Consider the following 16,664-nt stretch of genomic DNA (forward strand, 5'->3'; position numbering starts at 1 on the left):
GGCGAGGGCCGCTCGCCGCATCCCGGCCCCCTCCGCCCCCCACTGCCACGGACCCGAGACCTTTGTACCAAAGAGATTTATTTGCCTGTAAATAAACGCGTTCTTTGCGAGATTTCCAAAAAAAGTCGGCAGTACACTGGACGGCGCGAGGGGCCGCCCGGGGGGGTCACAAAAAAAGCCAATTCCCACACAGGTATTTACATCACACCAGTTAGGAAAGAACCACTGTCTTTTAATCTCCATGTACACTTCACCACCTGAGATTAAAAGGTTTGGCTTCTATTTTGTTTACACCTTTTATCTTTCCAATACTGAAAGATGTAAAATAATTGTCAAGAATAAGCAAAAATATTTTTAAAATAAAACATTTGTCAGAGACCAAGCATTTACAGGTCAAACGTCTGTGTAGTCCCGTACCTCATCTCTCGCCACGGCGACAGAAGTGTCATGCAGCCGGTGCCCGGCTCCAGTCTCTCCCTCACATGATTTATATCACACGACGGGGAAGGGGACAGTGCACCGAAATGGGGCAAAAAGCTTTAAACTGCTGCCCCGCGGCCGCGCCTCTGGCAGCAGCGGCGGCAGGGAGGAGACTTTGTTCCCTCTATTTCTGCAGGCGACGGCGATGCCTGCCTTCCACAGGCGAAATTTAGGATATGGAACTTTGGTCTTGGGCGAACGGAGAGGAAACGCATCCAGCTCTTTGCATTAAAATGCATTTTTGTGTTAATTACGAAGCTGAACGGTATTTCCTTCCCATTTTTACTGCATTTCATACCAGTAAAACATGACTGCGACGAACAAGTCCAGCAAACCGTCCCGTGAAATATCCCCAGCCCTAATTCAACTCGAAGAGCGCTTCTTTTTGAAGGCTGTTTATGTCTTCACACAACCCGGAACAGATAAAACAAACCAACTTAAAAAAAAAAAAAAAAAAAAAGAAGAAAAGAAAAAAATAAAAAAAAAGAGGGGCAGCGTGAAACCAGCTGACAACCTGCAGGAGTCTGAACAGGCGTCATTTCCCAGGTGCAGCCGCTGCAGCAGGGTCTCCAGATAAATCCATCTGGTGGTGAATTTCTTACATCCTCTTCATCAACAGCCCACAGTCATGCCACTCTGATGCTGTGTAAGATAACGTCATTTGCTCCAGGTCTAGACTTTACTGACTATTTTCCTATCATCACGGCGCGTGAAGATGGCAGCATCGGTGAGGGGGAAGCTACGGTATGCAGATCCCAAGGAATCAAGGATGAATGGGGGAAAATACAAGGTGGGGGAGCTCTCCAGAGCCCAGGCCGGGGGGCTTTGGAGAAATCCAGGCTCCCGCGTTCTGCAGGAGCCCTAGAATTAAGCCGAAGGCAGGAGGAAGAGGTGAAAAATCCCTAAAATTAACAGAATAGTTGCCATCCTACTGAGAAGACATCGGCCTTGCTACAGGCTTTGAATGAGCCAGAGAACAGCTTGCCTGGGGTTGTCACTGGGGTCAGAGCGTGAGCAGGACTGGAAATCTCCGTGGTTTAAAAGAAACTTAAATCCTTGACGTCTTTTCAGACTGCATCCCCAAAGGTGAAGTACAAATCTCATTCCCACGGGGGAAATCCTGGCCTCTGCGAAATCAGTAACAAAATCCAACGGGAGCAGGATTCTGCTCAGTACGTAATTCAAGAGGAGACGTGTACACAGAACTCGATTTCCCACACTCCTCTTCAGCGAACCAGATTTAACTGCTTTTAAAAATAAAACGCTCTCCTGAGTCTCTTTTCCTTTCAGGGACCATAAGATAAGACCATAGAGGATGCCTGAGTCATGCTCTTAATTCCAGCCAAAAGGGAAAACAAAAAAATCCATCTTTTAAGGAAATCACTGCTTTTGCTGCAACTCTTATCCCAGATGGAGCAGTTAGGGGCTGTTTTTCCAGCAGCATTGGTGCTAACGCCAGGACACGGCTGACTCGCACTGCCAGGCTAACGCCTCCTACAGAGGGAAGGCGATGCTGGTGTGCGTTACCAGATTTACTATCTGAGAACTGCGCTGCAAGTTGAAAGAAAAAAGGTGGCAAAAACCCCAAATGAAATCCTGAAGGGCTCAGAAACAGACTGAGAAAACAAGGCCCATTTTTTAACTGTGAATGCACGCTAGCTGTTCTATCGACATTAATGGAAGTATTTGCAGCAGATAAATTAAGCGTGGCTCTAAAGTGCTCGCACGGCTGGGACGTGTGCGGCTTACGGTCCATCGCTTTACAAATGCAGCACCAGGGGACTCCGGGGAAGCTCTGTCTGCAAGGCTGACAAAGAAGCGACGCTCAGCTGAAGAGAGTGGAGTCCCTTTTTCAACTTAGATTGAAATGCCAGAATTTCACCAACTTCACCAAAGCTACCGTGGCCACACGTGTGCAGAGGTGCCCAAATCCACGGGCTCTACCCAAATTCCCAAGTCCCTGCGGGCTCTGCATCACACAATTAAAAGAGAGATTCCATGAAAACAAGCAGCACAAGGCATTCAGGTGTGGACATAAATAAATAGTCAAAAAGAAAGGGAAGTCAAACATAAGACAGCAATCCTTCATCACTGTGACCTGGAATAAAATCCTGACATCCATCAGAACGCAGCGCCTGATTCTGCAGAGCAGCTCCTATCAGGGGAAGATTAAGTTGCTCAGCACCATACTGAGTCAGGCATTGAATGAAGAAATGCCACAAAAATAAATTAAAAAATATTTTTTTTTCCTTCCAACCAGCCTTTTCAAAAGAATAAAACCCAACCCTAAAACATGCCCTAAAATAATTAGTTTAAAAACTTCCTAAACACAAAAGCAACTTATTCTGAATGGGAAGAGAGCAGAGGAACTCGGACTCTCCCAGAACAGCCCATGTTTCTGTTTGCACCGGTCTGGGGTCTGCTCCCACACTTACACACATCCTTAGCTTTACGCCCATTAACTCTAACAGGGCTATTAATACTTGTAAATTAAGGATGGGTCTAAGTGTCTGCAGGACGAAGGCCACAGTCAGGAACCTGGCTTGCCAAACAGGCTGCTGGCACTCACACTTTCTGTTCAGACTTTGGAGATCCTTGGAAATACTTTTTTTCTTTCCTCTTCAAACACACCCCGTAAAAATCCACGTGGCAGGTTTGCAATGAATGTTTCCTTTCCTTCCATCTCTAGAACCCGCAGGTCCTGCATACAGCTCATCTTTTAAAGACAGTAAGAAAATTAATTGCCAATTAGAGCAACATCCATGAGATCGTCATCTTCTTCCCCAATCAAAAACTCAGGGCTAGCCCGGGACGGTCGCTCAGCCGACAGGAGAGCGCTGCTTGTCATGGAGAGAGACTGGTCAGCTGAAATTGGGGACTTGGACCAGCTCTCTGGCTTCATGCTGTGAGATTTCTTCTTGTCTCTGTCTTTATCCCGATCCCGATCTCTGTCCCGGTCCTTGTCTTTCACTTTTTTCTTCTCTTTTTTGTGCTTCTTGTGTTTTTCTGAGCTATATTCAGGCAAAGGCCTAATGCCATCGTCAGAGCTGGGGCTGTTCTGATAGGATTTCTCTGCTATGGAAGAGCCCGACTCGCTCTCACTGTCTATGTTTTGGGGAGTGTACGCTGGTGACTTACTGTGACTGGGAGAGCAGCGCTCGTGTTTTGGAGTAGATCCGCTGATCAGAGGGGACCCATAGCTTTTGGAAGAAGCCATCTGAGGCCTTAGGCTATCCCCACCTCCTTCCCCAGGCTTCTGCAAAGTTACTTTGGCTTTAATGCTAGGGGAACCACCATCGTGTTTGCTGATGATAATTTTGGCCACTCCAGTGCTTCCAACATTTTTGGAATCTGAAGTCTTCTTGGAAGAGTCAACAGATCCTCCAGAAACAGAGACTTTAGATTTCTCCTTGTCGCTCTTCTCACGTTTGCCCTGGAACTCACCTCCAGACATATTGTGTTTGGAGGACATAGTATGGCTTGAGGAATTGGAACTTGGCCCCATTTGACCATCCATCGGGTCATCTCCACCAGGCCCGCTAGTGACAACCCCGTGTTTAAGTTTGTCTATGACTGCAGTCAGAGATGGCTTCTTGTTTCTGCTTGGAGACTTGCCTTTCGAACTTCCATGCTGGTTTTGAGATGAAGACATGGAAGACCCGCTAGACGAAAAGGAAGATGAAGATGCCGTCGAAGAATTTGATGAAGGAGGTGGCTTCTGTGACATAGACCCCGAGGATCCCATTCCTGAAGACGATTTCATACTGGAGCTTGAGCCGGTCCCAGACATATGGGAGCCTCCGGAACCTGAACTGATAGGTGACTTTGCTTTAGATGATGGGGGAGTACCTGGGACAGGTTTCATGGGAGACGCGAGCTTCTCAGAGCCTCCCGAGGGTCTAGAGTGAGAAGGAGAGATGTTTGGTTTACTCATGGAAGGGTTCATAAGTGATGATGGCTTTCCTTGAGGTTTCATCTTGGTACTTCCAGAACCGCTGCTGAGGCCGTGTTTGGTGATGGGGGAGGATCCAGGCTTTCCCACCGACTGAGCCGAGCTTTTGGACTGACCTGAACTTGAGCCGCCTTGGCTTGAGTAGAGGCTGCTGCTCATCTTTGAGCCAGAAGACCCTTCTGATTTGCTGCTTTTAATTTTGCCTGAGGTTGAAGAGGAAGAAGAAGAGGAGGAGGAGGAAGAATGGCTATGATGGCTTTTGCTGCTGGAGGAGGTGACAGAGCCACTACTCGTATACTGGCCATGTGAAGATGGTTTGCCAACAGTCACTGTTCCTTTCGGGATCTGAATGGTTATTTTTGGAATAGGAGGAGTAGCTACACCGGGAGGAGTCTGAGATCTGCCTGAACTCCCAGGAGATTTGGACCCACCTGTGCTTGCTGGTGGCGTGAAAGGCCTGTTTGATGAACTGTGAGATGGAGATTTCCCATCTGTCTCCTGCTTCTTCCGCTTTGGAAGTTTCTCTTTACTTTTACCATCACTGGATGGTGTCCGGCTGCGCTTCCCTGGCTTCCCGTCTATCCCGGCACCTGCCACATTACTTCCAGAACCATTGCCTTCCTTTACCCGTTTCTGAGACTTTTCTTTTCCTAAATCCCCTGTATTCAGTAAAGGGCTCTGACCTCCACTGTGATGCTCCATCATGTCAGAGGACCCCAGTGCTTTGCTTGCAGCCGCAATAATACTGAAATCTACTGTATCGGACTGATTGCTCCCCTTAAATTTATTCTCCCCCCCATCGGTCCCCAAGACTTGCACCCCCAAAGTAGTTAAAGCCTGGGATGCATAGCCCTTGAAATCATCAGTGTCTCTGCTCTGACTGCTCTCATCAAAGTACTCCTCCCCAAAGCCACTCTGACTCTGACTGTTCAGCAAGTCAGGATTGAAATCTACTCCATCTGGAAAAAAATGGTTTGAAGAATCGCTGTTGGGGCTCACAGCAGCGTCTGCTATCAGGTCTGCTGGATCGGTGTATGGGTTCTCACTATTGTTTGTCTGAAAAACATCGGGGTCAAAGAGGGCACTTTGTGAATGTCCTGAACTAGAAGAGTCTCTTACCGGAGTACCAATGGGGGGACAGTCCTCGTTAGTGGTGGGCAGCTTGGAAGCCTCCTCTGCTATATCCGAAAGGATATCAGTAACATCGGCTCCAATGCTGTCCGAACTAGAAAGTCGAACCATTCTCTGAATACTGGGCTGCGAGTGAGGTATAGGCTGCGGGTACGTAGTAGGAGGAGTGCTGCACTGGCTGGGCGCTGGAGTAATATGAGGGGTGTCCAGGGTATCTGCAGTCATGTTGACATCAAAAATGGGATTCTGGGAGTCAACATCCATTGAAAAGAGCTCCCTCTGGAAATCATCCTCAGTCTGATGTTTGGGCTTGTCGGCTGGCATGCGGGATTTTTTTTTCTTTTGCTTATTCCCCCCGGGGCCCACTTCCATTCTGGGGGAGCCAGAGGAAGAGTTCTGCCTTTCAAGAGGGCTGCTCCCATACAGAGTGGAGAAATCCTGAGGGGCATTCTCTTTAAGAAGGTTCATGAGCATGGGGTGGTTCTTGGTGTTGCCTGCTGGTGAGGATACTGGTGGTGGTGTGTGATGGGGAGGGGTTGGACTTGAGCCAATGGTAGACCCCACATTCCCTGTGATCTGCAACAAACTAGTGAGAATAGGGTTCTGAGACACTTTGCTGAAGTCCTCCCCATGGCCCACCGAGTCATGCCTCTCTTTCATGCTTAGGCTCATGTTAAACAAAGTAGTGATGGGCCCCCCAGGAAAAGTGTTTGTTGGGGTAGTGGTACCACTCATTGGGTTGCTGCCTGTGGTCATGCCATACCCTGGGCTGCTGGCGGGGGGTAGATTTTTCTTCACCATATCTTCAACTGTCTCTGCAATGAGGGACAAGGCTGGTGTGTCTGCTTGAATCGTTTCGGCTTTTCTACGAATTGCTCTCATGGTGACAGGAATGGACATACATCTGGAAGACACAAGACAAAGGGGGTAGCGCGCGTTTTGCTGCCCTATAACAACGTCCACTGAAGACATTTTAACAATTTCATCGGACATAAAGCAAGCAGTAAGGCTCTTGGGTGCAAGACAGCAACAGGCCTAGGCACTGTAAATGCCCTGTTGTTCCGTGTGTATTGACGCTTATCCCATTGCGCTTATCTAGCCACGAGACAATGCCACACAGTCCCTTTACGCATTGCCTTGCAATCACAAAGGGAGAACTAATCAATCAATCAACTCATAACTAATAGCTGACAGATCATGATCTTGTAATTAAAGCACAGGACGCAATCTGGGCCGTTACTCTGATTCTGCTAGCAAAAACCTTTGTCTAAGCTTGGCAAACCTCATTTCCCACAACCCAGTAAAAAAAAAAAAAAAAAAATCAATGCTAATGTCACATTCGACTCAAGGATAACAAGTCTACGATGTTCTGAAAGCAAAAATAACTATTCTCACTCAAAAGGTCGGTGTGGTGCCCTGTTAACATTCTGCTGTGTTCTGAACGGTGGCTGAGGTGGAGGAACCTTGATAAACGGCCTGTGTAAATGACAAACTGCAGGGGAGCTCTTCCACGTTTTAAAAGACTTAGAAAGCAACCAGCTACGGGAGAAGGCATAAAGAGGTAGGGACCTCAGACACGTACTCAAAAATAAGTAGCTATAGTTCAGCATCTGAAATGGAATTTTCAATAGGGCTCCAAGCTCTCCTCTCTTCCAAACAACCACTACCAAAACTCAGCCACAGACAGAACGGCTCCAAAACCGCTAGGACAAATACGAGACAGACACAGAGTTCATCTGTATGATTTGGAGTGCATGGTGGCACAAAAAAACCCAGCTTACCTTTGAACAACTTTGGCAATGAAGTCATCTGTACAGATAAGAGCATCGGACAGCCCTTTGTACAGCTTACAGTTCACATGAGTAGAGTCTTGCACATCCATTACCACTAAAAGAGAGAAGGCATTTGGAAGAGATCAAAATCCTGGTTACAGCAGAAGAAAACCCTGCCATCCTTCCTGTAAACACACCCAGGCTTTCACTGAGTCCACTTACCACACACTAGGGAGTCATTCACAGGATGCTGAAAGGACACACTAAAACAGGAGTCAGAGAGAGGACAAACTTCAAACTGCAGGATCCCAGGAGAATCTGAAAGACATGGGAACTGTTCAATTAGGGAACACAGGAGATGAAACAGAGGCACCAGCTCAACACTCCCATACAGAATTAAAAAAAAAACAAAAAAAAAAAAAAGGAAAAAAGGAAAGCAGCACAGGCCTCATTTCTTATTCCTACACCTGGGAAAATTACCCAGGGTTTCTTATTATCCACACATTATATCCCACTTGATGCGGTACCCACCTTCTTTTAAAACTGTTCGCTTGACACAGCTGCCGATCAGCGTGTTGTACGCCACCTGATGTCTGATCAAATTGAGGATAAGAGGAACCCGTCCAGGGTGCTGGAAGGCGATTTTACTAATCAGAGTTCCTTGAAGGCTTCTTCCATCTGGGAGAGGAGCATCTTTGTTCAGAAAGTAACAGTGCTGCTGTCCTGGAAGAGCCTGACAAACAATTTCTGCTTTACTCCAACTACTGCTGGGTACAAGGCAATAACAGACATCCAGGAAAGAAAGAGCAGGCCCCAGATCCAAGTGATGCCGAGCCACCTTTCTGGCTGAAAATGACAAACGGTGAAGACACTTTCCTTCCAGTCTGAACAAGCAAAACATGGTTTTTGCTCCTCAGAAGTACTACTGCAGAACAGTATTCACCGTCCCCACTAAAACAGTTTCATACGGTATGGCATCCCTTCTGAGGAAAAGAGAAATCCTCTGAAGTTAACAGGAGGTTCGTCATTGACAAATTTAAGAACTAGGATTTTTCCCAAAGTGATGTGATTCATTCAGCGGCACATTACAGTCCCAACAAGGGGAAGGAACAGAACCTGGGAAGGCTCAGTCCCATACCTCTGCTGTCATTCCTGCAGCTGCACTTCAACAGCAATGGATTTTCTGTTACCTCATTTTCCCAATTACTGTGGTCATGTCATGTTTGTATCTGAATTCTAATGTTTGGATAGCATAGTTTTTGCCTATGAATAAAAGCTTTACCAATTTCCTTTATCCTATTTGAAAGATACCTGAATCAGATGTAAAACCCCGAACTGCTCATCTACAAGTACAACGCCCTGGTTGTAACAACATACTTACTGCATAGAAGCGCATATTGTGGTTTAAAGGTAGGGGATCAGCCTCCTTGGATAATTCAAACTGCGTGATCAACTCATACAAGGGTACAAATGTTGGTGGTGTGTCGAACAACGGAATACCTGAGGGAACAAGATGACACAGAAGGATAGCACCAGGGAGCCAGAAAGAGACGGTGGGCCAGAGAAGGCATTACCACCCAGCAAAGGAAACCTAGCCAGGTTTTGCTGAAAACACAGCACAAAACCTTGAGCAACTTTCCTGGCACACATTAAAAATTAGCAGCAGTTTACTAATAAAAATCTAGGGAGTATCTGTCTGACAGATCTGCGACCCACCTGTGCAGCCCTGAAGTTTCTGAATGAAAGCTCGAGACACTGGAATGGGACGAGGGAATTTCAGGAAGAAACAAGCTGGTAAGTCCACACTGTTGGCACTGGTGATTGACGAGAAAGACGGAGTTCTGAAATATGGGGTTAATACAAGATCTTATTAGATGCAGGGCATGACTCTGGCTTCTGCTGTGAACACCAGACATACAATTCACTGTTTGCCTAAACACAAGTAGATTGTTACACCTTCTTAAAAATTAAGACACTCCTCAAAAGCAGGTCACAAGCCTGAAATACATATTTCTTGACTTAAAGACAGTACGTAAGTGCTTTATATAATGCTATGACATCATGCAGTCATCTCCCCACTCTGACTTCAGCAGAGGACTTAATGTTGAATTTGCTTCTAAACAAGGCCGCTGAGAAAGGCCTGGCAGACGTGTCCTTTGCTTACCCTTTGCTGTCAACTGGATGAGAACCCATAATCAGTGGTGCAATTGGAAGTTTGTACATAGTCATGGTTCCCTCAACTGTTACCGACACATTCATACCCAAAGACCGAGGAACTGCAAGAGGAAGCAAGAAAAAAACCCAACAACATAAGCTGCTGAAAAAAACCACTGCAAGCTTTATGAATTAAATATCGCTATGGTGGAAATATCTTACTTCCTCCACAAGGCACAGTTTTCAGCATTCACCTTTATCTCTAAATGGACTACAGCCAAACTAGTTATGCTACCTAACGCTCTATTTTTCTCTTGCAAGGTAGACCAATTGCGTAATTCTGAAAATATATTCCAAATGCATTTGCAAGTTTGCAGTATGCTCTTTACAAAGCAAAACAAATGACGATTTTGGACAATTTCACCCTCTTCTTTCCTGAGAGCAGCCTCAATTTCAATTGGTGCTTGGTTTTGTCATTGTAGCAAGAGACACATATCCATGTGCATGCATTAAAAAAAAATAATCTTGCAGTAAGATGGCAGAGACACAAGTATTCCCACAATAACATAAATCCCACGTTAACGATGAAATTCACGCCAAGGGAAAAAGGCTCTGTCTGCAGACTGTCCCCCAATCACCCTTGGTAGCAGTCTAGTTCAAACTCCAGAAGAGCCACCAGGTTCAAGAAGATGGTCAACCGAGCCAGTATGTACACACTATTACCCATTATTACATCCCTACCCTCTGTAAGTCCACCTATGATTTTCCTGTATTACAGGGTGAGAGCAGAGGAGAGCTGGACTGTTGGAATTCTGCTTTCTTCTCTCCTTCAAGCAGTAGTCCACACCAGCTTCTAAAGCGGACCTACCATTGTTCTCATGCAAAATAACAGGGGCTCCAGTGCCATCTTCAAATAAATCATAGGGCGAGACGTAATACTTGAGATTCATCAGAAGACCTGTGGGAGAGAAGCTTCTGAACAGGCATCCTGACGATACAAGTTAACCTGATCATTATTAACCCCTGTAACCACACAATGTTTGCACCGTAACACAGCACGCACTGTGCGGAGCTGCTAGCGCACCTTGAAAGAGTTATCCTCTGCTGTCAAAGATGCAGACATGGCCATTTGCCGTAAAATTACCGTGTGTGGTTTTCTAAAGAAAAGCTGGCTTTCTGGATCACGTGGGACTTACAAATACTCAACCACCTTGTCCCTCTTTTACTTTGATTAACATTTTCCATTACTGCCATCAGTTAATGTAAAACTAATGTCCATAAAGGGGACCCTGAACAAGGTAATTTTTATTCTTCTCTTTTTTAAGCATTAATTAAAGATACCTCCACTCCTGGGGGTGAGATAGCCAACACTGCCATGAAGAATCTTGTCAAGGGGATTTGCATTGGTGGCTTGCCTGCAAAAGAGGCAATCACAGGTCTGTAATAAGCCAGAGTCAAACTTGAAGCCAAAATTCACATGCTGACGGCAGTCTAAGATTTTTAGCTCAATATACACACTCCTCGGTCACATAGAGGTAGCAATCTTAAACTTCAGACTGTTACAGGCAAAACAAAAGCTACTTTACTCTCTATAGCATGGATGGTTTACCCACTGAATTTACAGCAGTGAAAGATGGTTAAATATGTCTCAATTTCTTACTGTAAAACACGTTACCACTCATCCACCTAGTTAAAAACTTCTTTTTGCCTTTAGACTTTCTTTCAACTGAATTCTGCAGTTGAAAACGAATTGCTCAGAAAACTCTGAGAATGTTTTTTTTTCCCTCTCCCTCTCTCTTACTTCCCGGCTATCACAGGCCTTCTATAGCTGCAGCATTGTACTTCTTCGCAGGCATCAGACGACACCGGCACTGATGGCACACTTCCTAGATACACAGTACCTGGCATGATCAGAATCAGCCACCATGGTGCAGCGTTATTAAGAAAAAACAAACCAACAACAAACAACAACAAACCATATAGAGGTCCTTACCAATACATCCCTGCCATTTTTGAGAGATCCAACTCTAAGGACTGCAGAGCTAAGTACATTTTAGTTTTAAGTTTGCTGGGGGGAAAAAAAAAACAAAATAAACAACAAAACAACATAAGAAAAATTGAAAGGAACTGTGCAATGAAATCCAACTCACAGACCTGCTGGCTGACAAGCTGCAGCACTTGCCATCAGACTGAGCATTTAGAAATTGTAACTTTTCAGTCTCCCACTTCACATTAAACCCTCCCTACCCACTGTGTGCACATGCAAGCCATGGTGATGAAGTCAGTAGGATCACACACAATGAGAATTTAAGCACATAACGAAAAGCTCGTAGATTTGTTTAATTTTATATATGTGGTTGCAAATAAATATTATACATATTCTAGACTTACTTGTCTCCTGGCAACTTATACAGGTTCACAAGCCCCCTTAGATGCTTAGAAAATTCATCAAAATTTTTCTCTCTGAAAGGAAGAGGGAGAAAAAGTAATATGTATCGTAGCAGATAAGGTTTTGTTTTAAAAAGTTCTATTAATACAGACACTAAGTCACTCAAGAAAATACTTTTCCTACATGAAAGTTACAAAACATGTTCTTCAAATGATCCAGCTTTAATGACTCTGATGAATGTCGTGCTGTGCAAGACGCCATGCACGGCAGTCAGAATCAGAAGTATCTGAACCAAAGCCAGAAAAATCCCCTGGATAAGCAGAGAGACTTTGTGGGGAAGGAACAGTTACGAAACATTTTGCGTTTCCAGACATAAAATAGCATCAGATCAATACTGCAAAGACAAGCCTGTCAGAAAATGCTACAAACAACTCCTGTTGCTCACCTCAGATGTTGCACCAATTCTGGACAACTCTGAAAAGGAAAGAACATACAATGATATCAATGTCGAATGCAGCAATATCAGTCTTTGTGCAGTGCAGCAACTGTAAAATATTACGACAGTAAAATTTCTAGCATCAGCTTTTGATGAGAAGCAACACAATGCTCACAACTACACATTGCCCTGGTTCTAATTCTGTTTGGCAACCCCCTCTGGGAAAAATTCAAGCAATACTATTTCCTTTTAAATGACTGATTTGACATAAACTTCTAAAATTGTGAAGCCGTAGGTTGCAAATGTATGATCTTATACGAAGATATTAAAAATAGTCTGTTTTCAGAAGAGCGACTAGGCCAGCACAAATGGCAAGTTCACTCTCATACATGTGCAGAAGGGAAGTAAAGCCATTTTCTTTCAGCATTCCACGTTTTAGTATTTTCCATTCACAGATCTAAGTTTTGTAAGATTAATTTCCCGATCCTTCCTCCAAAATTAAAATTCTCAGAAACACAGCGATAACTTCCTCAAATAACGTTCCCAGTTGTAAGCCACTCAGAGAAAAAGAGAGACCGTTAGTAAAATGGTCCTTGCACACGTACAGCGCATCGATCAGATCAACCCACAAGAACAGATTACTCCATGGGGGCTTTTAGTTTCCGCTAGAACAAGCAGCAAAGGTGTAACACTAGGTCTAGCGGAACATTCAGTATAATCCGGTTCCTCTGCTCAAATGAAAACTTGCAGTTCCAAAAACACAAAGATATCACCCTCGTCTTTGTCAGTAATACATACCACAGGGTTTTCTCCATGGTGAGCCACCTTGACATCACACAGCAGCCCTGTAGGATCTAACTGGACTTCCACATAGAACATGTCTGAAGTGATGTAACATTCAGTGCCATTTGCGCTAAGGTGAGATCCAAGGCTTACATACAAAACAAAACAAAAAATTGCTATGAGACGCACACAAAAAACAATCAAACCAGCAGCGATTATGATGTGTACAGATAAACAGAAAAAGCCTTTGCCATAAAATAAAGGAGAAGACTTACCCATTTTGTCTAGCTATAGACTCTAAGCGATCTGTCATGGCAGGCAGAGAAGATACTAGATGGAGAGAGCAAAAAACAAGGCTTAGTGAAATGATTCGATGTTTCCCCAGGAATAAGACATCAGCATTAAAACCAATCGCAACCAGTTACTCCTTCCCATGTCTGCTCACACGTTCACATGTGCAACACATGTTTTGAGTACATTATCTGTACTCAAAATACAGGCAGAACAATTTGCATAGAGAAAACCTAATGTTCTCAGAACCGCAAAGAGAGAATGGATTTTCTTCCGCAAGTGGAATTCAGGTATGGGCATTTACAACAAAACTAACACAGGCAATCTTGACTGGTGCTGGCTGGCACCAAGATAAGTGTGCTTATGTAAACGTGAGCACACATGCAGTAGGAACACAGCGAAACGTGCAGCAACAACCTTGCTTACTTCTATGGTTCAGAGTATTTCCATAGCGTATCACTGTTAAGCAGTTTGTAAAGCACACACACAGAACGTACCAACCTTTTAATGCCTTCTGCAAAGTCTCCAAACAGCTCACCAGATGCTGGTGCCCCCCAGAGTTCATCACAACTCGCTTTTCCTTAGTCAGAAAGAAGAAAAATGTCCTTTTTGTGTATCACTTAGTAAGAGAGAATTACTGCAACTTTTGTTCAGTCAAGTGAGGTTTATTTAGGTAATTAAAAGCAGGTTAGATTTCATCCCAAAATTACATCCTCATTTTGATTCCTGTAGGAGAATGGTATCCGTTTTGGAAGCAGGCAAGAAAGGCAGGCCTGGAATTGATTTATTTTCTTTTAAGCAACTTGCTCATCTGGAAGAACAGACTGTAGCAACTTTTTAATAGGCATAAGCTAAGAGTTATATAAGAGACGACAGGGAAATAATGAGACAGGCAAACTTTTAACACCACAATATATGCAGAAGCCTTTGATGTAGCTCTCCCCTGTCTCCTGCTCCTCCTTCCTCCAACCCAGAGACCAATATTTCAAACCCACGTTTGACTAGGCCAACACCGAGTTTGGAATATCACTGAACGGGGAGCAAACTGCTTTACAAAACTCAACATCTGGAAACAGCAAGTGGCAGAATGGTTTGGGCTTCTCAGCACTGGCTGAAGCCACAAGTTTGATCCTTTTCCTGCTGCTGACAGCTGCTCCACGTCAATTAGGTTGTAGAGCGGGAGGCTGTAATTAAGGAAGGCAAAGGCACACCAGACAGAAAGGGTACAGACATCACTCCCTCCCCTGCACGCTGCAGGGTGTGAGAACCAGCATGCCTCAACTGGCCCAGGAAGAAGGCAAGGCTTGAACAGAACGTAAAGCACTTTGAAGAGGTCTCACAAACCAACAACAGAAGTATTACTAAAGAAACTTCAGAAACCCTCCCGCTCAGATCCCAAGGATTCTCACCATGACTTGACGGACTAACTTCATGGTTTCTGTCCAAGGTCTGTTTTGGCTGTACTTTGCGTGAAGTCTTTCTAGAAGGGTGCTCATCTTATTCAGCTTCTCCATTTCTGTAAGATAAGGGAATATTCAGAAATGAGAACGAGACAATATTTGAAGTTTTACAAATAAAAGGGTTTGGCAGCTGTAATGAAAATACTTTTCACCTTTAAGCTAAACATGATTTCAAAAAACTTACTTACTGCTGATCTATCCCTGTGACCCAGACCTTAAGGTTAAGTAAATATTAAGGATATATCACAAGCTCTCAAAACCTAAAGGACCATAAAATGCCTACGGGCCTGTTGGGAAGAGCCCAGCTTCTATTCTGCACTGATTCTGAGTGACGTGGCCCCATCAGGTTAAGTTCTGGCATGATCGGAATATATTGGTGCACTGTTCGAAAAGACAACAGCATGGTCTAAAGGTGAAACTTCCACGGGACAGAAAACAGAGAGCACAGAAAACATTGTGTTAAAGAAGTGAGGCTAAGCTTTGTTTCCTGCATTCCCCTTCAATGTTCACTCTTCCAATGATCCAACCTCTTGTACAATACAGATTTTCACAGACCCTTCCACCACCGAAAACCTCAACCACATCATTCAGTTGCTAGTTGTCACAAATTCTCGGATCAGACACACTCCTACCTCACCCTAGCTTGAAACCCGATGGCTGGTGTCTCCTCCGTGCTGTTCCAGAGCGAGGGCACGGCTCCGTACACAGTGAGATAACAAAGCAGTGGATGACGTGGGGGTCACAAATCTCTACCAACACAGAACCTACTCAGCCTTTACAAAACACCTCTCATATCCCACAGACTCCCATCTACTACGTGTGGTTCTACAACCTCATTTCTGTATATTTTGGAAAAGTTCCACTGTCATGAATAATACCTCTCTGATAAGAGAAAAGGTGGGATACAGCACCAGTGATTAAGCAAAAAACTAGTGTTGGACAGTTTAGCTAAAAATGTTCCAAGACAAAATAGTCTATTTTTTCCCTACTGGACACATACATAAAAAGAGTGCAGGTTTCAAGAGTACTATAATTTCGTCTTTTTTTGCTAAGAGACAGTTTTTTCTACACTTGCATTTGTCAAAAAATCCCAGCGGACATCACTGCCAAAACAAATCCTGCCACTGGCAGTAGCAGGTCCAGGGCAAACACAGGACTATGGCACTTTAACCGCTACAGCACACAACCCTGTAAGCCCTCACCTGCAAAATTTCAAGGGTTTGTTTTCATTATTGAGGTACGTGCAGTTCACAGACCTAACGCTGACCTCATCAAATCTAAGCATAAGAAATACATAAATGTTTGCTAGACATTTTCAGACACTTTAAATCTCTCAGTTACGTTAGAATCACAGAACAGCTGAGGTTGGCAGGGACCTCTGGAAGTCACCCGGTCCAAGCCTCTGCCCAAGCAGGGCCACCTACAGCAAGTCGTCCAGGACCCCTCCGAGGTGGAAACTCCACCACCGGCCTCTCTGGGCACCCTGTTCGACTGCTCCATCACCCTCCGAGTGAAAAAGTGTTTCCAATGCTCAGGCGGAGCCTCCCGCCTTTCAGTGGGTGCCATGGCCTCTGGTTCACCTCCCACACGAGCAAAGCCCCCTCTGCCTCACGTTCTGCCTCCAGGTATTTACGTACACTGGAAAGATCCCGCTGAGCCCAGGGACGGGGACAGCTCTGCCAGATCTCAGCAAAGTTAGAGCCTCACGAGAATATTCGCCTTTATTTCCTTCAAAAATGGAGCCACCCCGCAGCCAGCACGAAGAGCCAGTGGCCTGGCCGGTGGAGCGCGGCACGGCACCGGAGAAAGCCCGGCA

The 16,664-nt window shown here is 44.9% G+C and overlaps 1 protein-coding gene across 1 annotated transcript; it reads right to left on the bottom strand.

Annotated features, from left to right (window-relative positions):
* Window positions 1–3,217: 3,217 nt before the first annotated feature.
* Window positions 3,218–14,884, bottom strand: MED1 (mediator complex subunit 1). Its single transcript, XM_009706138.1, has 16 exons — window positions 14,798–14,884; window positions 13,890–13,968; window positions 13,373–13,427; window positions 13,113–13,245; window positions 12,324–12,352; window positions 11,881–11,952; window positions 11,483–11,557; window positions 10,831–10,904; window positions 10,358–10,447; window positions 9,500–9,611; window positions 9,052–9,176; window positions 8,717–8,835; window positions 7,867–8,068; window positions 7,558–7,653; window positions 7,345–7,450; window positions 3,218–6,467 (listed from the first exon to the last, which is right to left on the bottom strand). Exons 1-16 carry the CDS (start codon window positions 14,882–14,884, stop codon window positions 3,218–3,220), a joined length of 4,704 nt encoding a protein of 1,567 aa, XP_009704440.1.
* Between the last annotated feature and the right edge of the window lie 1,780 nt (window positions 14,885–16,664).

This window comes from Cariama cristata, unplaced genomic scaffold (assembly GCF_000690535.1).
Source record: "Cariama cristata isolate BGI_N322 unplaced genomic scaffold, ASM69053v1 scaffold13790, whole genome shotgun sequence".
Taxonomy (NCBI): Eukaryota; Metazoa; Chordata; class Aves; order Cariamiformes; family Cariamidae; genus Cariama; species Cariama cristata.